This window comes from Coturnix japonica, chromosome 8 (genome assembly GCF_001577835.2).
Source record: "Coturnix japonica isolate 7356 chromosome 8, Coturnix japonica 2.1, whole genome shotgun sequence".
Lineage (NCBI taxonomy): Eukaryota > Metazoa > Chordata > Aves > Galliformes > Phasianidae > Coturnix > Coturnix japonica.
Window position 1 is genome coordinate 4,045,648 of NC_029523.1, and position 23,241 is coordinate 4,068,888.

Genomic DNA, 23,241 nt, shown 5'->3' on the forward strand with positions numbered 1-23,241 from the left:
TGGCTGTGTACTGTGTACTGCATGGCTATGCTCCTTCAGCCACCCGAGGGCCGCCGGTCTGTGAGGTGCCCACCGAGACACCGCCCTACTAAGCCCTGCCGCACCCCTACCCCCATAGCCCCACACTCGCCCCTTTCCCGGCCCCACCGCCCACCCGCCCCGAGCCGTCCCGCTCCCCGTGCGAGCGCCCCCTGGCGGCGGGCGGGCGTAGCGCAGCGGGGCGGGGCGGGCGGAGGAAGCGGGGGAGTTGCGGCCGTGTCCCTCCGCGGGCGCCATCGGCGGTGCTGGCTGCGGATCGCTCCGCGCTGCGGCGGGCTGCGAGCTGCCGGGACGGGACGGACCGAGAGCGGCTGTGGCCATGGCCCGCGGAGCGGGGCCGGCGTTCGCCGCCCTCTTCGGTCTGGTGCTGGCCGTGCTGAGCCGCGCTGAGCCCGCGGCCGGTGAGTGCGGGGCGGGGGGGAGGAGGAGGAGAGGCGAGGGGTCCGGGGCTGAGGCGCGGGGCGAGGCGCTGGGGAGGGGGGAAAGAAGGGGAAGGGGGCTGCGCTGAGCCCCCAACGTTACAAAAGCGATCCAAGAATAGGGAGCAATAGGGGGAAAAAAAGCAGTTTCCTAGTGTGGTTTGGCTGGGTTTGTTCAAAAAGGACTGGAAAGGCAAAGGCTCTTCATGGCGTAGGTGTCTTATGAGGTCAGAAATACGCGCTCTCGGTAGAGGAGAGGCTCGGTGTATGTCTGCGAACGGCCTTACCCAGCACAGCACGTCGAGTTAGTGCTGAGCCTCGTTAGGATCGTGGGGAGCATCCCGCCTGTCCCGCAGGAGGGCGGGCTGATAATAGGACGGGACGTGATGGCTTCAAGCTGTGCCGGAGGAGGATCCGGCTGGATATTAGGAGAAATTCCTTCTCATAAAGAGCCGAAATGCCTCGGGATGGGCTGCACGGGGGTGTGGTGGGGTCACCGTCCCTGGTGGTGGTGAAGGAACCTTCTGACGTCGTGCTATGGGATGTGGTTCAGTGAAGAAACGTTGGTGGGAGGTGGATGGTTGAGCTGGATGATCTTAGGCATCTTTTTCCAGCTTTAATGGTTCTGTCATTGTAAGGTGGCCAAACGCTTGTATTGCAAAGTCTGCACGCTGTGTACATTGCTTTAAGCACTGCCATTAATAGCAGCAGCTTCCCAGCTCATTGCTGACCATGAGGCTCTCACCCTGGTATAGCACCTGGCAGTGTCTGCCCCAGCCCTGCCCACATGTGGGAGCAGGGTGGCTCTCCCAGGCTCCTGAGTGCTCACCTCCATTCCTTCAGTGAGTTCAGCTTTCCTTCCTGAACTCACTGCAGGGGTATTGTCAGGTGTCTGTTCAGCCGCCTTGATGCTCTTGTGCAAGAGGCTGCGAGGCTCTGATGTCAGCCCTCTTGGTCAATGACTAGGAGGCTCCTGGATGCGCCGTGGTTTGGACGGCTCAGCGCTGCCTCATCATGCAAGCCCAATGGCACGGCAACTTGCTTTTCCAGTTGAGCCTCTGTTTAGTTTGTAGCAGGCTGCAGTTGAAGCTGCATGGAGCTGGGGCGGGGCGGGAACACCTGCACTTTTGGTGAGGGCACTTTCCTGATAATTAATGTTAATGGTGGTGATTTGCTCCTTGTCTGATCAGCCCGCAATGAGCAAAGCAGGAATGCTCGCTGGTAAAGCCCACCCTGATTGCCCCCATAACCTTTGTGGGCAACTTGAGTTCTGAGTCCAGCAGAGCAGGTGTGTGTGTGTGGGGCCACACAGAGGTGTTGTGGACCACACTTGGGATCTTTTGAGGTCTTGAGATCCTGCTGACGGTGCAGGTCTTCTTGCTTGATAGGGGTTTGCTGAACAGCAGGTTCTACTCCATCATTTGAAGGTGTTACTGTATCACCTTTGCTCTTATCAAAGGTGCTGGTTTAGACTTTCAGAACTGAGCGTGATTAGCATCTGGCTCACACACATCACTTCCTGCGGGGCACTGCTGAGAGCAGGAAGATGTGAAGGCGCTCATGGCTGTTCTCAGGGCCTGAGTGTTTGGATCAAGGGGACTGGTGCCTCTGCTGGCATTTGGCATTGAGATCTCTTCTGTTTCTTTGTTGCCTTTTGTGGCTTCCCTTCTGCTTTGAGGTGTCTTGCTGCACTTATAGCAAGTTGCTATTTCACTCCAGTGTGTTCTGGTCCTATTCACCCTCTCCCATTTTCCGCTGTGCCTTGGGCTGGATGTGGCCCTCGCTGTCAAGAAGGGCCTGGGTGGGTGGGGTTGGGCCCTGTGTCCTTTGTGGAGCTGGGAGCAGTGATGGCAGGGCAGCAGGGTGCTGACAGCCCATTGCTTCTGCATGGCCGGCATCTCATCTAACAGCAGAACCAGCCTGCTGCGGCGTGTAACTTCAAGCTTCATGGAAGCAGCATGCGTTTGTAGTCATGGCTAAAGGCTGCAAAGCCCAGGGATAGAACAGTGCTTCTTTAATTCTGACCCATTAAGGAAATGGCATCCATCTTGGGGAGTGGGGAAAGAACTTCTCTAAGCATCTCGAGTCCTTCTGTAGCTCTTATTTGCAGCACATTCATTCTGATATTAATCTTGCCAACAGAAATTGAGGGCTGCGTCTGGTCGATGCCCGTGCAGAAGTATTGCCTGTATGGTTTTAAACGCGCGGTCCTCTGAGGGCTGCAGAAATAATTGCTGGTTGTGTTTAGCAAATAGTCTGTTCCTAGGGCACATGTCCTTTTTTTAGCCTGCACGAGGATGAAAAAAGAGCTTTGTATCCCAAAACGGCCACTGGTGTCTGCAGTTTGTTCCATGCAGCGAGTCTTAATCTCGTTGCTCTGACATCACGGCGGGCTGCGATGGAAGCTGCAGCGTGCAGCAGGCTGGTATTTCACAGGGCAGGCATTCGTCATGTTGGAATTAATAAAGATTTAGTGCTGGAGAATGATGGAAGGCTATGGAGAACACGCAAGCATGGCTTCTGCCTGCCAGATTTCCATAGAAACACCAATACCTCCCCAGCACTTTAATTGCCTTCCCTACGTTTCTTTTGCTCTTGTCGAGAACTCTCTTTTTTTTTTAGCTAAATGCTTTATGTTGCAGCTGTGGATTTGAGGCATTTGGGCTTTGTTTGGAAAACTGAAAACATGGGAAGGCAGGGAGCCGGAGCTGTGAAAGGAAATGGAAGATGTGATTACTGACAGGATTTTGAACCGCTTTCCAAATCCATCCTGAATTCAGCGCCTGTTCTAACTTCAGCTTCTAGCAGCAGTTCTTCAGCAGGAGCAGTGCTGTGTGAACCGGGAGGGATACAGCCCTCCAATGGCTGCTAGGGTGAGTCCTCGGGCAGGAGGACTTGGTTTCCACCTGTGAGTTTGGACAGTGTTTTGCAGCCCTGCGTTATCCGAGGGCAGCTGGGCTGTTTCTGGCAGCTCTTGGATTCTTGAGCTCGTACTGAAATAAAGGAATGTCGCATTTCTAAAACCAAATCTCTTCTTACAGCCCCGTCCTTCTAAAATCCTCTTAAGTGCACATTTCTGAAGGTTTTTACGTTGATGTAGCCTAGAGAAGCTGGCAGAAGAAGCCCAACCAGTTTAGATCAATGGGGTTTTCTCTCAGGGTGCAGAGGCTGAATTCCTTCGTGCTGCTCTGAGCTCCGCTCGGCCCCACAGATGATGTGAGAAATTAGTGCCTTTTTTCCTCCAAACATAATCTTTTGAGGTTACTGTATCGTGTAATTAGTTATCTCTCCTTTGTGGTTTTCCTTCAGAACTGGGCTATCTCAGGGCGTTCTCAGCATTATCCTTTACAGCTTATTGAGTAGTCTGCTCCTTCTCTCCCTGCTGCTGCAGCAGAGGAATGTCACCCCTTTTGGCACAGACAGAAGCTACCAGTCTTCCTTTGGAACTGCTCCTCTTCATTCAGGGTTTTCTTGGCCTCTGTTTTCACACTGTAATCCTGGATAACTAGCAGGCGCAGCTTTTCACTCCCTTGCTGCCCTGATGTGCTGTGGTTTCTGACTGTGCTGGTGGTACTTGAGAGCTGATGAGCTGCTGGCAGCACTGGGCTCTGAGTCCCTCTCTCCTTCCTCCTGGTGCATAATGGCAGCAGTTGTGATTAAATCCTATCAAAAACATATTTTGCCCTCTCATTTTCTTTCATGTATTTTAACATGATAGGGTTGTTGGTTTTTTTTTCCCTTCAGTGTGATAAATAGGTTGTTTTCAACCTCTTCCCCAGAAAACAATGCATGCACCAAGCTTCAGCCAAACGTGTCAGATGTCTAGATGTAAAGATAGCGAGTTTCTGTAAACTTAGTGGAGGCAGAAAGAGGAGAGCAATGCAGTGTCACTCTATGGAGAAGGCTGTGCTGTGTGCAGCGGGCTCTGTCAGAAGATCTGTTTCCCCTTTCGCAGTAAAACCTTTGGTCAGAGCCTCCTTAGATGCAGGATCACTGGCCACACTTCACAGTGCTACAGGAAACCAGCTTCATAACGTCTCTTCCTTGCAGCTTTAATTGTTCGGGTATTTCAGGGTTTTATTCCTGCTTGGCTTTTTCTGAACTCACAGGTGAGGAGCTTGTTGGCCTTACTTTCCTGTTAGTGCTTGCTGCAAAGCCCCTTCAGATTCCTTCTGGTTACGGCTCTGTTTCCCAGAGGCAGCCTTCAGAGCTGAGCTCTGATGCTTACAGCCCCCAGTGCCAACTCTTTGCTATTTCTTTCAGTTTTCTAGTCTGGAAGGAGTCTGAATTTATAGTGTGCAGGTGAAGAACAGAAACCAAATCACGACTTTCAGATCATCTTGGCATCCTTAAAGAACAGCGAGGCAGAAGTGTGACTTCTTTTCCTCTAGTTTTACTTTAACAATCTCTTTAGCCAAAAACATGAAACCCGGGCTAAACTGTATCGCAGCTAACTCTGTGTTCTGCTTAGATGCTCGGTGTCACAGCATTTCCAATGGCTGTTCTGAGGGTAACACTTTGTGCCTGTGCTCGTTGTGCTGCACTCAGGAGAGCGATCCTGGTGGGCCAGTTAATGTAATGGGGTGAAGTTGGGCCTGTGTGCAGGCGTTCTGCAAGGGTTTGTGTGGGTCTAGGCTGGGCCATGCTGCTGATAACATTTGTCTCAGGCACACTTAGAGCCCTCATCTTAGAGGCCTTTCAAAGCTTATCTACAATGCATGCTAGAAATTGAACACTTCTCTCCCTAAGTGGTGGCCTGCCCACTTCACCATAAGGGCTTCAGGCAGCTTTTGATCATCATGGGGTGATTTCCCCATCTCCCTACATGGTTCCTGATGGGGCTGGTAGAAGTGACACAGCAGGGAGCCCTGGGCTTTCCCCACAGAGGCCTGCAGCACACCTGAGTGGGGCTGGGGCAGGGCCAGAAACCCAGCAAACAATCCCCATTGTTTTTAGTCTTATTTTATGAGCTCAGAAGAGGCCAGCCAAAAGCAGAGAGCTTCCATCCCAGCCTGGACAGCAGAGGTGATAGCAGCGGCTGACTTCCTTGTGAAAACAAGGGTATCATCTCATGCTGTACACAACAAAACATTTCTAGCTGGAGTACTGGATATCTCAACAACCTTCTAGTGCTGGCTGAGGTAGAAGACGTGTTTCTGATACTGTTAACTCTGAGCACAGAGTAGTGCAGGAGCAGAAAAGCAGCGTTAAGAGCAAGTGGTGTTGAAATACCTTGGTTTGGTGCACGTTGTGAAATGGTTGAGGATACCATGAAATACAGGAAGGCAGTGCTTTGTGCACAGAAATGCTAATGCTGCTGTGAGAACTGCAGCCTTCGCTTTCCCCTGTGATTTCTTTTTGAAGAGAAGTCATCGTGTTACTTTTAATATTCATTTTGGAATATCGTTACTTTTATATTCAGTTCTGGTCACATTTCGATGTATTTCTGTTCAGTCTGTTTTAGTCTTAAGCTGCTGAAGTCATTTTGTTTTGCCTTTTTTAACACCGTTCAGTTCTAAGTTTTAATACGCAGTGTGTATTTAGTAGCCTGCCTTCCTCTCTTCAATCCATCCCAGCTAAAGAATTCCAAGGACTACTGCTCTTTTAATGACCCTCTAAACAGCAGTTCAAGGTAAAAATAATTTGTCAAAAACCAGGGGGAAATGAATGATTACTTTGCCAAAGCCTCTCTGCGTTTAGCCATGCGTGGCCCAGTAAGCAGAGCTGGAGCTGCTGGATGGGATCCTTGCTGTGATCGTGGCCGTGCTGTGCTGCTCAGTGTGGTTGTGCAGTTGGCTGGCTCTGGCCAGGCGCTGGTTAAGCTTTTACCACACGGGTTACAAAATCCTGGCTGGGCAGCTCTCGCTGGGGACGCGGGCGCTCCAAGGGGTTACAAAATCCCATCTGAAAGCTGGGCACAAAGGAAATAATCCTCTGAGCGTTTGCTTCACTGGCTTGATGGGTTTAAAAAATACAAGCTAACAGAGTGTTAAGGTAGTGAGGTGGGAATAGCAGCTCTCTTACCCTCCTGGTTCCTCGAGGCTCACTTTGCCATCCCTTGCAGCATCTCACGCTTAGCACAGGTGGGCATAGGGGTCCGATCATTACCAGTCATTCAGCTTCCACTGAGCACAGTGTGAGCTGTGCCGAGGCTTATTCCTGCTCTAAAAGGAGCTGCTGCACCTCTGGTTCCTGGCAGGAGCTGCTTTGGAGGCTGGTGGATGCTGCTGCTAAATGGGATCAAACTTGTCAGACAGGTGCGGATCAGTGTAAGCGTGTCTGAGCGCCGTGGGGGGGAATGCCATACAAAATCAGTGCTGATATTTCTGTCGCTTAGTAACCCTGACCCCGAGGTTATCTGAAAGGGGCTCCGAGTGGAATTCGGTTCATTTCCTGAGAGCTCTGCACGAGCAGTGCTATCCAAGTGCCTCATTTTCAGAAATGGAGTTAACAGGAAACAGGCGTGCTCGTGTGTGGGAAATATGATGAATGCTGCTGGGTTTGATTTAGCTGTGTTCTACAGGGCTTGCTGGCATGAAGCACTGAACCTCACAGCGCGTGCGACCTGTTTACGTGCACCAGGATTATTGTGAAATACCCAAAAAGACCCTGGGTGTGGGGGCAGCTGGAGGACGGGACTTCTGGGTGCCTGGGTCAAGTTTGGGATAGGACCCACATCTTCTGATTCCTAGAGCTGTACACACTGGTTCGGTGCTGTTCTGATGGCAGGCTCTGGTCTAGATGGACTGATTAAACCTCTGTGGTTCTAGAGTGCCCCTTGTTCCATATTTCTCACCCGTCTGCTGCCTTCAGAGCACAGCCAGCTTGCGGGTTTGGATCCTGGCTAAGAGATGAGCACTTGCAGTGTCACTTCCATCAGGACTGATGTCACTATGAGTTCCAGTAAACCTGGAGGAAAATTGTTCAGCTATGCAATATTTAATGCCTTCTGTAAAACACCGTGCTGAAAATGACAACTTTGAGGTACTCAGTATTTCCTCCTCACAAATACCAAAGGCTTTGCTGTCTGAACTGCTGAAATTACTCTGTGCTTGGCTTTGAAAATCTACCTAAAAGAAGTTCTGGGTACGTTTAGTTGCCTGATGAGCAAATCTGTGTTTGGTGCTTCCTTCATTCTGTCTTTCTGAATGCTGCCAGGGTTTAAATTAAACTGTGTGAGTGTCTCTGGGTTCATTCCAGTCATATAAAATTCTCAGTTATAGTATTTTCATTCCCCAGAATATGTTAATGAGGCTTTGACTGGACACGTATTGCAACCAAATTAATTTCTGTGTTTCTTTTCTTTTCCCTTTCAGCTTTACAGTGTATGGATGATTCCAAGCCTTGTGTTAATGAGGGAAAGTGCATTCCTTACCAGAATGGTACAGGATATTGCAAGTAAGTTGTTTTAATTTCTAATCGTTTCATTCGTCAGTGTTCTTTCATTCAGGGTCATCAACTGAAAGGAAATATGAATTGTTAAGATTTACTTCCCAGGTGCGTTCAGCAACACAGTGTGTGTTTCTTGCTAGTACATCAGTTATTCTGTGCTAACTTATACAGAGTTCTCATCCAGATTTGTGTTTGGATCTCATCTGTTTGATTGCTTTCCCCTTGGTTGGGAAGAGAAGCAAAACCAATGGGAGATAAACACTGATCTTTGCTTCAAGAGACCTGCACGTTAAGCCAGAACCTGCCCCCCCCATCCTACAGCTGAAGTTAACTTACAGAGCCTCAGTCCCAAATTGAATGTTCTTGAGTTTTTTCAGTGTTACTCCACACTTTGAAGTGTGCCATCTCCCTTCTGTGTGCTCGGAAAGTAGCATGGGAGTCACAAACAAACAAACAAGGCCAAACAAACACCCACACGTATCTCTATCCTGTAATTGATTTCGCTAAGCGTTGACACCCATCTTTAATGGTGCCTTCACTTTGTTGTTGTGTGGAAAACCGATCATCAGCAGGAGCTGTGGAGGAGTGAGTGGTGCCTGAGGAATGGGATCACGTCTGTGTAAATGAAGTTCACCTATTTTAACTGTAACATTTAGGTTTTTAATAATCAGTTTGTTTTGCAAAAAGGTAAATCTTGTTTTCTGGGCTTGTTTACTACATTTACAGCAAACAGATTTGCTTTCTAAACCTTTTTACTTGACCAGTACAAACTGCCATTTTCTAGCATGCTAAATCCTCTTGTTCTTTAAGAAGCAGTGAATTTCACCTTGTTGATGTAGCTCAGCTAACAAGACTCAATTCTTTGCCCTTTTCTGTGTATCCATCTCCCTCAGCCTCAGTCTTTGCTTCTTTCTGTGACTATGGTGAACCAAACTTGATAACTTAAGTTGCACCTGTGGCACACGGAGGGAAATCATCATCCAAGTTGGAGTTCTTCACAGTTTGAAATCAATACTTGATGTCATATAAAGATGGATATGTAACTTATTATTCCCTATTGCTATTATTTTAAATCCAGCTCTTACTGCTTCCTAGGCCTTTCCTTCCTATTGCTTTAGGTTGCTGTCAACAGAAATGAGCTGCCCTTCTGAAACAAAGCTGGAACTTTTCCTAGTTTCTACCCCTGTTTTAAGGCTGAAACAAGAAAGTGTCACAAGTTAGTAGGTCTGTCTGATGGGTGCTTCTGTGTGTGAGTCTGGAGCCAAAGTATGTGGGTCACATCAAAGGCAGTAAACACAACTGATGCTGGTGCTGCTTGTACCTTCCAAAGGATGTTTTCTCCAAGTTACATGTTCCTGTTAACCGTGTCTTAGGCTGTTTACTCTGCTTGAGGGTTTAACTATTATCAGTGTTTGTAGTGCAGTGTAGGTCTTGATGCATTTATCACGGTGGTAGATTTGACCATCTTTTAAGTTGTTTAGAGCATGTGGCAGTAACTTCATATATATAATTCTGATGTTGCCTTCCTCCATTTAATGCAAAGCCTTGCAGGTTTGAAGCCAACCTTCCCTTCATGTAACAGCTAGGTTCTTTACAGAGTAACTGACAAGGTCAGTATATAGAGAGGGATAAGTGTCTGTTTTCCAGTTCTGGCTCAAGACCTTTTTTACAGAAAGCAATGAAAAATAAGAGGAAAAAGAACAGAGAGCAAAAGAAGCAACCCTCAGTTGTGGAGGTTCTACCTTTAGCGGGCTGATTAGCATCCTGTTTTGGTTTTAATTTTTGGTTGTCTTTGGGTTTTGTTTTTGGGTTTTTTGTTCCTGTGTGATGAGGAACTCCGAATAGAGGAACTTTCTATCTGGTGTCGTTAACTACATGACTTTTCTGAATGTTTGATGCCTGCGAGCATAGTAATGGTTAGTTCAGGAAACAGAAGGTATTAACAAGGCAAGCCGTTTGGCTTCTAGGTTTGCGGGATAGCTCACTGATCATCTAAATCTCCACGCCTTCCACTTTTTCTTTCAGGTTTTCTGTAGTACTTCCTCTGCTGGGCAGCAAGTTGTTACAGTAGACTCTCTTCCTCTTTCTGTACCTCCTCTCAGCAGAGTTGTTCTAGTGTGTGGTCAGCCTGTCCGATTAACCTTGCAGTCTGTAAGAAAGAAGTGACCAACCGAAGAAGAACCTGCATTGGGAGTAATCGTACATGATGAATAAGACGTGGGTAACGTGAGCACTGATGAGCAAAACATATAGTCTGAATAGTGGGAAAAGCAGTGAGTGACAGCTTTCTTTGTCAGAAAATCCTGTTGCGTCTGCTCCTTTAAAAGAGAGCAGGATTTCTTCTGAGGATTTCTTTATTCTGGTGGGTCTGGTTTTTGTTATGGGAACGGCGATTGTGACCCTTGTAAAGAAACTGCAACTGGGCCTTTATCTTATGGCTCTTGCGAGTGCCCTTTAAGTAGCTCAGTCCCCCTGGTAATGCTCCAGGCCCATGGCTGTCATTTTGTGGCACTGTTTGATAGAATTACTGACCTTCTTTGACCTTGGTTTTATATTTAGAGAATTACGCATTCCTGTGTTTGCTTCTTCCAAGGGCAGAATTTTTGCTGGAGAGATCGTTCTGTACTCATTTTCTGAGCGGTGTGGTGAGGACACAGACCCTATTCCAAGGAATACGGATGTATCTGCAGTAGAAATGGGAATGTCTTATGGCATTGTGAAGGGAACCCATCTTTCCAAGCCTTTTGTGTCCTGCTTTGGCTAAAAGCGGTTTCAGTTGTGGTTTGGCTTGGTTTTGCACTGCAGTGTGTTTTATCTGAAGGCATCTCTAGACACCCTGTGGTACACTGGAGTGTTAAGCATGAGGGAGCTTTCTTGCACGCTCTTGTCTCCAGCAGAAGAACCGGGAAAACATCTTGCTGCCTAAATCTAATTGTGAACATCATGGGAAAGCCCTTTTTCCCCCTCTCCCTTCTGTTGGATGACTGGGAAGCAGCAGTAGGAAGAGCCTGGGGGGTAGTACTGCTATCTGCCAATAGTATTGCTGTGATTGCAGGCAGGCTGAGAAGTTGTGGGTAGAGGCAGCTGTTTCAAGGACAAGCAGAGCAGAGATTTGGGCCGTGTTACCCTCTGTTCTCTTAGTGCTGGGATCGGCTCTGCAGCAGGTGGATGTGGTAACTCAGATGGCCGTGGCCTTCCGTGCTGGATGTTCAGCAGGGCCCTGCAGCATGTGGTAGCTTAGCTGGTTTCCCCTTGTTTGGCAGCTGTGGCCTCTCTCAGCTTCCCTCCCCTGTGCCCCAGTGGCAGGGAGCAGAAGCAAGACTGTGCCAGCGAGAGAAGCAGAAGTGAGAAAGGAGGGAGTTTGGGGTAGGGGTGCCCCAAGCCTGGGGGAGGAAGCCAAGCTTTGCTGCTTCTCATGTTTTATAGGCTTTTAAGACTGAATTTTTGACCTTATAACTGCTGCACTCTGTGTGTGTCCAGAAAGAATATCAGTATCTCCATGCAAGCTGAAGTACTGCTTGAGCATTCGTCCTTTGTTGGGCTGATGGTAAGAAGCATGGTAGTAACTGTGGCTCATATGCTGTGCTTAGTCAGACTTGGAGGCTGTTGAAGTAGGCTGATGCCAAAAGGGCTGTATCCCACAGCACATCCTTTATGCCCGAAGCTGTCAGGCTCTGTGCAGCTGTGTGCTTTTGTGCCTCTTCAGTGAGCAATGTGTTTTCTCTTCGTGTTCTCCATTTTCTTTGCGCTTTTAATTTGTGTGGTACAGGTTTAGCAGAACCTCAAAGCTAAACTCAGAGGCAGCAGCAAGGCGGTATGGGGTATCTAACCCAGCCCCTGAAGTAATTTCAGCCCCCATGTTGGGATTTTGACCCACCTTTCTTTCCAGTGGGATCATCTTACATCTGAGTGAGAAGTCATTTACGAGGACTTCTGGGAATGAAGACAAGATCCTAGGCTAAAAGTGCTTCAGGGACTGCAGCAGATATCTTCTCAGCAGCAGCCTTTAGGGACTAATCCCTTCGAGGCCAGTCAATGGGGAATACCCATAGGAGATGTGGTGGCAGGATGAGGTCTGAGAGTTTTCCAGAAAGGCTAAATACAAATTTGAGAATCTGTCCCTTTCTGAGAATGGACTGCCCTTTCCTGCTTCCTTCGGTCTCCCTTTGGCGGCTAAAGGAGACCCTAGAGACCAGGGCAGAGGAGAAAGGGGGGAGAGTACATAGGCTTTTTCACATCAGATCTGGGAAGATCAGTGACTTGAGTCACTCGGTCAGACTTTTCTGTTGTGAATTACTTGTGTGGACCAAGAGCTGTTCAGAGCTCAGGTGGTCAAAAACCAGCGAACTGAGTCTTTCTCGTTTGAGCTTCAGCTGCTGCTCCTCCTTAGTAAGCTGAATGCAGTACAAGTGCTTTCTGTGGGCTGGAGACAATAGTTGTGTACTGCTTTAAGTGCAGAACAGAGAGGCCGTCCCATCCCATGGTTTGCATTCAAAGTATGACGCATAAACGAGAGCCTTGAGACATGGGAAGGAACGCTTACTAAGCTAACCAGAGGATCCTGTTCTCCCTCCTGAGAGGAGGTGTAGGTGTGGGAGTCAGAAGCCGGGAGCCTGAAGGAAGTCTGGTTAAAATCTGTAGTGAAATAGTTGAGACCCTTCTCACGTTAGTCATCAGGCTGCTTTTTTTTTCCCCTCCGCTGTTGAAGCATCTTCCAATCAAAGCAAGGGGAGTGTTGGGCTGGTGGGGGTAGAAGCGAGGCTACAAGGAAATTCTTCCCTTCACGTTTCAAATTGAAGCCATCTGCTTCCTTCTGTGCATCTCCAGATGATATCACTGGGCCCAAATAGGAAACTCCCATGACAGTCAAACATCTGGTAGCCTGGTTAAAGCTGCTTGTGAGCACCATTGCAGGGGCTGAGCTGATGAATGTGAGCAGGCAGATATAACGTGACAGGTGAGAAGGATTTTCCACCACAACGGTCATATTTTCCTGGAGCTTTTACAAATGAAAAGAGAGCTAAATATCAGGGGGGTGGGGGGTAAATTCAGTGTGCTTCCATAGCAGAAGGGCCAAAAAATGCAGCTTTAAGGAGTCTCTGGTTTTCACTTTGTAGCTCTAGTCAGACTGAATGCAGCTTTGTAGGTATGTGGATGCTTCAGATTTGGATAAATACCTTCATTTTTTTGTTTTTACGCCTCTTGTTTAGTTCCATGAGAGCCTGTGCTGAGGCAAAGGCAGGCTGGAGCTGAAAAGGAGGAAAAAAATGGGTTGAGCTCCGACTAAAGTATTTGTGCTGGAAAGTAGCCCAGAGAGAGTAAAGGAGAAGCTTTAATTAGAAGCAGCTGCATAGCTGATGCAGCCCACAGGACATTTTCCCATTTCAAACTCTCCAGCTTTCAGAAACGATGATTTGAATTAAGTTGTATGTGAAATTTGTTCTTAAAAGATCAAATTCCTGTTGAAGTAGGTTAGAGAGCTCATGTCTCTCCAGAAAGTGCCAGAACAAACTTCATCTTCCTGTTTCTTTTTCTGCGTGTTAGATGGAAAACTGAGGGAAAACAGTGGCTCTGATTTGGCCCAGATTTGGTTTCCTGCTCTGAGCATGTCACTTGGAGCTGACGCAAGCTGCTACAGTTCGAAGCTGCACTGTAGGCAAGTGGTTGGGCCTTTTTTGTTTTCTTCCTAAAGAGATGGGATGAGAACTAAAGGGGAAGCTGGAGTGCTGCTGGGGTTCTGAACGGAGTAGAGGATAATGGTGTCCTTTCACAAGTCTGGACTTCTTATTCAGTGTTTGCCTCTGTTTTTATAGAAACCATTCGGTGCCCAACGTGAATTGGGGGCAACACCAACACGTAGAGCTGAATCGCCAGTATTTGTGCCTAGAAGTATTGTTGGCAGGAGATACGGCTGAAAATCTGGACTGCAGGTTTTCTGTGCTTTAATGTTCAGAAAGGATCGTGCTGGATTGCTGGAGGGGAAAGTTGCATAACTGTGTGATTGAGCGCTTAATCAGGAGAGCAAAATGGTGGGGATGAGGGCTGGGTGTACCTGACTTAGCAGCTTTCCACAGGGAGGCATGTTCTCTCTGGCATAGTGAGCAAGGCTGTGCCTTATCTGAAAGTAAAGAGCTTTACATTAAAAGAGCTTTAGCTGTTCGCTGCTGGATCTTCTGATTAGCCTCAGAAGATCCTGGAACAAGCCTGGTCTTGGTGCACTCCTGATTTTACCAAACTGTAGGATCATAAAGGTTGGAAAAGACCTCTAAGATCATCTAATCCAGCCATCCATGCACCACCAACATTGTCCACTAAACCATGTCCCTTTGTACTAGAAGGGCTACGTAGGGAGTTCTGGGCCAGCTGTGGGTGATGTCTGAGTGCTGGCACTGGGCACAGGTCTGAGCCCTCCTGTTAGACCTTACCAGAATTGCTCTTAACCAGCATTTGGGCTCCCTGCTACCTGGGGGCAACGGTTTGGTGTACTTGTGTCTCTGAATACTGGGCTGGGTGGGAGAGGAGCTTCCAGGGGTGGTTTATTTGCTTATGGACAAAACATGGGATGTTCTCTAGACGTTCTACAGCTTCAAATGAAAAGGCGTTTCAGGGTTTATCTTTTAGGTGTGTTTTGGTCAGTTTTGTGTTTGTTGGAGAAGATAGGAGTGTTGGAAGCCTCTTGTTTGACTGATGAGATGTCCTAGGAGGGGTGCTGAGAAGCTCTACTTTGTTGCTCTTTCTTTCATGAGAGAAAGCAAACAGATCCCGTCTGCTTTGGGTCCTGGTGTGCTGTTAAGCTGCCCGAATCTCCAGCCACGGTGCAACCAGGAATCCCTATACTGAAATCTTGTGAGCCTTGTGGGGCAGAAGTTCCGTTTGACATTACCCGTTAATTAATTGTGTCTAGATGTCCAGAACGATGATGTGGCTGTAGCCATGCAGCCAGGCTCGGAGCAGAGCTGCCCAGCACACAGAGTGCAGCTGTGAATGCTGTGGGAGTTGTGCTGTCGCGCAGCTTCTGGCACAGCTGTGTCTACTGGATGCCAGATCTGTGTGATGGAGCTCCCGCACAGCCATACTGCAGCAGATTTCTGTCTGTACATTTGCAATGGCAGCCCTATAGAACAGCCGTGCTTTAGGCTTGGGATACACAGCCTGCCTCCCCTGTGCTGTGGCAGCAGCTAGTGCTGCAAAGCCTTTAGCTGTTGCAGTGAGGGTAGCACGAGGCAGAGGACGGTCTGCAAATGGCATTGTCTCAGTGCTTGCAGGCTCTTTTAATCTTGCCTTGCCCTGCAAAAGCTGCTCTTTCATGTCTGTTCTTGGGCATGAAGTTGAAAGTATTACTGCATGGTGAAAGGAGCCTAATTTGGGTGTGGAGAATGGTAAATTATGATTACGCACATCTATTATATGACTTAGTTGCTTTCGCTGTACAGCTAAAGCTGGTTAATACATTTTAACATGAGAAAAAACAGTTGTGGTCATCTAGTAATGACCTGTTGCGTAACTCAGATAATAGTGTCTCTGAATAGCTGTGTTTGAACTAGCGTGCATGCTCCTCCTGCAGCAGCCAATCCTGGTGTGCTTTTAAACAAGCACGAGTGATGGAGAAATTCCACTGCAACCTTAAATGTGTTGTTCCAGTTGTTTCTCTCTGCTGCTGAGAGACTATGCAAGGCAGTGTCTGAAAATAAAGTCTTTATCTGATTTCAAATTGGGATTTATGTAGCTTGAACTTCTGACTTCCACGTCTTACTGTATGTGTATCTTTCAGACTGGGAACTGTTGTTGAACCTTAGTTTCTTTATGGAGCTTCTGATTAACTGTCTCCTTTCCATTTCCCTTTGGTATATAGACCTGAGCCTTTCTTTGTGCCCAAATTTCTATCAGTCATTACTGTTGGCTTCTTTGAATCTGTTTCAGTCCTTCCCTCATAAAGAGGAGACACCAAAACCAATACAGTGGCTGTGCTCTGCAGACACCAGGCATAGCATAATCTCATTTAGTGCCTGTTGGGAGTCCTGAGAAGCAAGCCTTTCCTACAGCAGAATCCTGCTTTGGGGACAGTGCTTTATGGCTTTTTGTTTGTGACTTTGCAGCGCTGCAATATGTTTCACATTGGAACTGGCTTGTTAAGCAGTCTGCGCTCCTCTGTCAAGAACCTGTGTTCTCTCTCACCTTCGAGTTTGATCAGCATTGATGTTTTCCTTTGTTATTCATTGATAGAAGTGTTAAATAGCAGAGGAATGAGAGCAGGCCCCTTTAGTGTGGCCCCTCTGGAAACAGAGCTTCATGGCCATTCCTTGATTTAAACTCAATTTTAAGGCTTATTATCCACCGTGCATTCTGAAATGCTGAAGGAAAAGGCTTCACTGTTACATTCTTGTCTCGGGGCTCGCTGGAGACTTCATGCATTTCGCGGAGCTCTTTTTGGATGTGAATAACTCATTGATTTAATAATTGCATCTGTGTCGTCCTGGACGAAAACATAGCTGATGTTCGCCTCTCAATCTGTGCAGTGAAATGCGTGTCCTCTTTCACAGGCTGTGCGTGGCTTAGGTTTCTTAGCAGTAAAAGCATGCAGCTGTGCTCTGCAGGGAAAGCAGCAAGCGGACGGTCACACTTGGTGTGTGTTAAGGCAGTGTTTTTATCCAGCCTTACCATCTTGCAGCTTCCCACTGCCTGCAAGAAACAAATGGGACGGGGTGGCACAGAGGTGGCGTTTGCAGGCTGGGTCCTGTATCGCTGCAAATCAAATGGAAAATGTGTGGTACAAAGGCCAGTTAAAAGATGGATTGCAGCTGACAAGCACAGTCAGACTGTATTGACATAAGTTTAGGTTAGAGAGAAATAACTGCAATTATTCTGTAATGGCAGATCTTTGTATAAAATATTACCCTGGTTATAGATAGTGTGTGTGTGTGTGTATTCTCTTTGCTGTGGGAGAGGGAGGAACGGTGACCTTGCCATCAGGGTGCTCACCAGGGGCGTGGGAGACCTGCCTGCAGTGCTGGTGCTGCTCACCAGGGCAGGCTGCAGCACGTCGCAGTCCCACGTTTACTATCAGCAGGAGGATTGTATGGGTGTTCCTGTCTCACGGGAGCGCAGAGGGGAAGGGTCTGCTAAAAATCCTGGTTCTGAAAGTGCTGAATTTCATTCTGCAGAACGATGCTGGTTATAGTGCAGATGGGTGTGAGGAGTCGATCGTTACTCAGCAGTTCTTTAGTGCTTGTGTTCATACTGAGGTTTGGAAGGGAAGTATGAGAAGGTGCTCTGATGTCAAAAGCCACTGTGATTGTAGGCAGTACTGCCTTGGTTTGTAGTGAATGATTTCAGAGTTGGAACTTCAGTTCTCAGTTGTCTCTGTAAAGTTGCTCAGTCCTGGGAAAAAGCCTCATCTGCCACATCTATAGCTTTATCATCAGGGACTGTCAGTGTTACTGTCAATTAAGGCAAATTAAGAGAACTTAGGTGCTGGGGAGACTTTGTTCTTGGTATCTTTCCATGACCACCAAAGCTTAAGGTGAATGTGCTACAGATCATTTCTTTTCTGCTGCAGGTGTCGAGAAGGCTTTCTTGGAGACTACTGCCAGTACAGGAACCCCTGTGAAAGCAATACGTGTAAGAATGGGGGAACCTGTGAAACCACATCTCTGATAGGGAAGGCCACCTGCAAATGTGCTCCAGGGTTCACAGGAGAAGACTGTCAATACTCTGAATCACACATCTGCTACGTGTCCCAACCCTGCCTGAATGGAGGAACGTGTCATCCTCATGGCCAGGAAACATATGAGTGTGTCTGTCCTCCGGGTTACACAGGTGGGATTCTGCATTCATGCCTTCAGACCCCCACAGTTTTGAATTCCCTGATCCTAGAACATTTGGGGGCAGTTGCGGTGTGCTCTCAAAATTTAATAGCTCCAGCACAGGAAATGAGATGAAGTCCAAATGACTTCATGATAAAAATAAAGAATAAAAAATAAAAGAGCTAAAGGGGGTGGGGAGAGAAGGTCAAACTCCATACCCGTTATACGTAAACAGAAGGATATTTATGTCTTGTGGGGCTGTCCCCGTGGGAAAACTGACTGTAGAAGCTGTTCCGAAATGGCTGTTACAATTGTAACTCACAATCTACCTTCTAGAGTAAATGAAGTCAATTTGGCCAGCAAAATCTTTCAGTGGAGAAAATGTTAATTGATTGCCTGAGGAGAAGCATGGAAATTCCCACCTTTCTTTCTGGAAGGGAAAGTAGAACAAGAGAGTGACTGGCAGTGTGATTCAATTTCAGGTTGTGGGTTATTTTTATAAATCACTGTTCTATATCTTGCTGGTAATGCATAAATAGGTTATAGACTTTCTCTTGTAACCAGCAAGTTAATTTTGTTTCAGATATTGTAACATATAAACTAATTCCTATAATCATTTTATGTATGTGGTTCAGGTTAGGATGTAGTACAGCAGCCATTTTGGGGTAACCTGAAGCGTGACATGTGGAACTGTTTTCTGTGTTAATTTCTTATGTCTTCATCCTACAGGAAAGGACTGCCAGTGGATTGATGCCTGTACCTCTCAGCCTTGTGCCAATGGAAGTACTTGCACCGTATCTGGACATAAGTACTCCTGCATCTGTCAGTCTGGCTACACTGGCCAGAAATGTGAGATAGATGTGAACGAATGTGCCACGTCAGGCCTTTGTCACCATGAGGGCACCTGTATCAATTTGCCTGGTTCGTTCAGATGTCAGTGCAAGCCAGGCTATACAGGACATCGCTGTGAGAGCACGTATGTGCCGTGTTCCCCATCACCCTGCATGAATGGAGGAACTTGCCATCAAACAAGTGACTTCACCTTTGAGTGCAACTGTCTGCCAGGTAAGTGCTGCTTAGTCCAAGTAAGGCTGAGGGGCAATGTATCAGGTGGGAAACTCGGTGAGGAGCTTAACTTTCTGGTATGAAAGGAAGAAGTGTGATGGGTGGGTGAGTGATGGGACTGGTTGGATCACAGCCAGGAAACAGCAGATTTCTTTGGAACCCAACTGGGGGCAGCGAATTAAGTAAGTAAACACTGACATATATATATTCAAGGTTGGAGTATGTCCTCAAACAGACTCTGGTAATGTAACCCTTGTGGAGACATGGTTTATGTCAAAGGGTGAACTTCAGTGCTTGAATGAAGATGTGTATTTTTTTTTCCTTCTTGGTCCCAATCCCTAATGCGCGTTAGTTTCCTTTCCTTTCCTTTCCTCCTCCAGTACTTCCAAATCTGACAAGGTTTTATTTCCAATTCACTGCAACCTTTTTGGACAAATATATAATACTTTCTGGGAGATCATTTTTTATGTTTTCTGATGCTGTTATCTGCTCTGGGTTTATCCACAGCAGGTCTGGCTGAGAGCTCTCTGGGAACACCTGCTTAGCACTCTGGCAGTCTCATCCCCACCTACTTATCATACTATTGTTTGCATATCATTTTTTGGGCTTTGTTTTGTTTTTAGGTCAGTATTTTTTTTTACTGTGTAACTCAGTCCCTGGGAAAACTGATTGTTTGGAAATGCCTTTGACTAGACTTCCACTTAAGCGTATTGCAGTCTGGCACGTGAACAGTTAGTGTGTGGTAATGTAGAGAGCTCAGCCCTCCTCCCTTCAGCATTTATTTTTTGTTATTTATGTGAAAGATATTGCTGCCATGGATGCTGGATTCACTGTGTTCTCAGGAGAATTAGCTGGAGTCCTGAGGTTGTGCTGAAGCATTTAGAACTGAAGTTGTGAAGAGTGCTTTTTGGAGGCCTTCTCCTTGAAACGTTGAGAATTTTCTTACATCTGTTTGGCCAGTGTGGGAAATGTAAGATCTGATGTAGAACCATCGTAGTGGGGGGGAAGAGGAGAGGAAGGTGAAGCCTGCGGGACGTGATGCTGGTAAGGCAGGCTGCTTTGTCACTCTTTTACAGGGATGCACGTCTGGGTAGGAGCACGTTTTCCCCAGAGCAGAGTGTGGGCTGGCTCAAGGATGCTCAGAAAAGACAAATGAGATCGCTATAGTAACAGTTACGTACCCACACTGGCCACAGAGGTTTTGGGGTTAGAATTTGCCTTTTTGGACTTGTAACACTACTCATAGAGCTGGTGGGGGAGTTGGTGCTGCTTTGAGAGCCTTCACTTCTGTGTTTCCTGTATTTGTTTAAGTTGGCTGTGTTGTTTTGCTGATTTCATTTTTAAAACAAATCATTTGAAAAACAGGAGTGGGGAGGGGAAAGGAGAGAGGGGCCGAAGGGGCCACGCTGCTTATGTTAAACTGTAAGATAAAAGCAAGGCTCCGAGCCACTTCCTTCCCCTTACAGTACCCTATCTGCTGTGACACCTCTGCAGTGCTGGAAGTGGTGGCCCGTCACACCCAGGGAAGAAGCGAATGAGTCCTGCTTGTCTGGAAGATATTGCCAAGACTGTGGGCTAGGAATTCCTCTTTAGACTCCCTCTCTGAATTGGAGCAGTGCCCGTAATAATGTGACTATAAAAGGAATTGCTCCAGCCCTTCTTTCTGGGCTGCCTGGAGATGTTTCAGGGGCTCAGCCTTAGGGTTGTGGTGGCAGGAAGCAGTTACATCGGGAATGGTCTTCGAAGTCATTTTTGTGTCTTCTGATCTCTGAAGCTGTTTTGAAGGAACTGATTGTGCCTGAATTGCAATTGAAGCGTAATTAAATGACTTCTGGGCTGGCACTGAAATCAACTTCTGTTTCCCCTACTTCTCCTCATTGCTTCTGAATGACTTTCATTTTGTGTGAGCTCAGGTGTTTGAAGATGAGGGGTTGGAAATAGGAAGAAAAGCTACAACCTGAAGTTACAGTGTTTCAGCACCTTTCTTTTTCTTACAGTGTTGCAAGTGCTGTGTATGTACAGTGTAGCCAAGCCTATGCTTTCCAATTGTCATGTTCCTATTTAGGTTGTGGGTTTGCACGAATCATCCATGAGGCAATTCATGAAGTCATGTGTACCAGAAAAAGCTTTTGGGGCAAGTGTAAGCGATGAGATGCTGTCGGTGTTAGATCTGTATGAAAGGCAGCTTCTTAATTTCTGTCTTTGTGATATAATTGCTTTTCCTCTGGGCTTTGCTGATTTTTAGATAAGACAGGAGTGTAGACAAGTAGGCAGGCTTGGTCAGTAGTAACAGTCATAGTAAAAAGTACTCCTGTGAAAAGGACTTAACCTGAAGCACTAGCAAGTCCTTTCAATATAAGAATGAGCTCGTAGTTATAAATATTGGACAAAAAAGGAGTTCATTTGGCAACTAACCTTCAGTGGAATGTTAAACAAGTCAATAGAGGAAGTTCTTAGCTGGGAAAGTGATTATTCATTGTTATCCATCAAAATAATTAGCCATTAACTAAGATAAGGACCCTAGGGAATTCCAAGGGCTTGTTCAGGAAGCTATCTGTCAGGCCAGAACAGGCTGTTTACGAGAGCTGGAACACTTCCTGGGAAGAGGAAGTAACCTCACGCCGTGCTGTGGTGGAGCATCAAACTGCCCTGTGCAGTGCAGGAGGTGTCCAGCACCCATGGCATGGTGGTGCAGTAGGAAATCTAACTTCCAGCTTGAAGTTAATATCAGCTTTTAATATTCAGGGAGAACTGGGTGTATGGTGCTATGGGATGGGCTGGAGGTTACTGATGACATAGGAGTAAATTTATCTACTTGTATCCCTCTGTGTACTAGAGGAGGAAGAACACTCTGTTAACAGTGGGAACGCTTTTCCCCTGGAGGTTCTCATTCTGTGGTTGGCTGTGCTTGGAGATGTAGAGCAAAAGTCAGGTTATGGGTTGCAGGCAGAAAGCAAAGGGCAGTGCATTAATCCCAGCGCAGGGAGAAGCAGCGAGCGGCTTCAGGTGTCCAAATACATCAGAACTCTTTGGGTTCTGGAAAAACCTCAGATGATGCAACTGTAAAACCAGGTCCTGGAACCCAGCTTAGGGGAAGTTTGTCTCAGCATCTTTGTGTATGTCATGCTCCAATGTATGTGCCTTGGCCTGAACAACCATGACTCTAAAGGGCTGATTTTAAGAATCAGCCCTTTAAGAAGGCTAGATCTCCATAGGGCAGCTTTATTCACAAAGGAGACGGATCGCAGTATTGCAGTGTTTTAAGTAGATAGTTCTAAATAAATGCCTGATGTCAGGGACTTGTTTACTACATGCTAGGAAGCAGAGCTGGTCTTCACATCCTCCAAGCTGAGGAGATAGGAGCTTAAGCCTTTCTGGCTTGTGGTTGTGGGTGTCTATCCATACTAATCACACTGTTGGCATGAGTGTGATCTGTGGTCAGTGGGATAATTCTCCTCAGTCACAAAAGCAAGCTGATAGGACAAATCTTGTTTTAAGGCTTAGCCTTTGTCATTTATAGTAGCTTTATATAGTTTTAAGTAGAGTGATTTGTTATGAGTTGTATTCCTTGGTAATCCTTCCTTAACAGCTTTTGCCAGGAAGACGATGCCATGAGGTTACAGATTCAAACTAAACGTGTTCGTTTGGTTTTCTTTCCTTCTTCAATTTAACTTACCCAACTGTAATGAACTTGGCAGGATCTTTGGGTGAAGGTAAGAAGGTATTTGAGAGAGAGCAGTGCTGCAGGTACCTTTATGTCGAGTCTGTTCTTCCTTGCTGCTAAGTGACAGTCCATTTGATATGGCTTATCTGCAATGCTTCTCTTTGCTTCCAGCACATCCCTGTGTTACTGGAGAAGCCCAGGAGGTGGGAGTGGGCACAAATTGTCTCAGATTAATTGGGTGTCTGGAGAAGTTGTTTCAGAGCTTTACAGTCTCAGGCTCATCTGCCATATAGCAGGCTCTGTGGCAGATCATATGTTGCTTAGAGGGCTTGTGTAACTTAATGCAGATGTTATAGAACTTTCTGGAACAGGGCATCAAAAGTAGAGGAGGTTAAAGTGTAGTTTTGGATGAGAGGGCTGTGTCAAGTTAATACTACATTCCAAAGTAGTGAAGAGGCAAAGCTGATGTTTTAAATTAATGCATGTGTTCTGGAACCGCTTACTTCATCCACACTAGCATGCATCCACTTGTGCCTTGATAAATAGCTATCTCACCAGCAGAAATGGCAGGTTTGTTTAATGAAGCGTGAGGTGAAGCAGCATGTGAAATTGAGGGGAAGATGAATTACTGACAGCTGCCTTACTTAAAGGGAAAAGAAAATCTAGCATGGTAGAGTGTGACTGTGTTCATGAGGAGCTTTGATTTTGAGCATCTGGTTTCGTCTGCTTTTCATTCAGGGCTTAATTTATCAGCATTCATTGGGCAGTGGTTAATGTGCTGATAGGCTGATTTTTTTCCTGATGCTGAAGAGGACCAAATCAGGAATTTGGAGGCTGATTTTCAAAGTGCGTGTGTTCT

The 23,241-nt window shown here is 46.8% G+C and overlaps 1 protein-coding gene across 1 annotated transcript in view; it reads left to right on the plus strand.

Moving 5' to 3' along the window:
- The first annotated feature begins 244 nt into the window (after nucleotides 1–244).
- Nucleotides 245–23,241, plus strand: part of NOTCH2 (notch receptor 2) — a 76,701-nt gene continuing 53,704 nt past the window's right edge. The window contains exons 1-4 of the mRNA XM_015869367.2: nucleotides 245–440; nucleotides 7,775–7,856; nucleotides 17,407–17,666; nucleotides 18,383–18,718. Coding sequence (XP_015724853.1) covers nucleotides 359–440; nucleotides 7,775–7,856; nucleotides 17,407–17,666; nucleotides 18,383–18,718 — 760 coding nt within the window. The 5' untranslated portion in view covers nucleotides 245–358. The remainder of the gene's footprint in view (nucleotides 441–7,774; nucleotides 7,857–17,406; nucleotides 17,667–18,382; nucleotides 18,719–23,241) is intronic.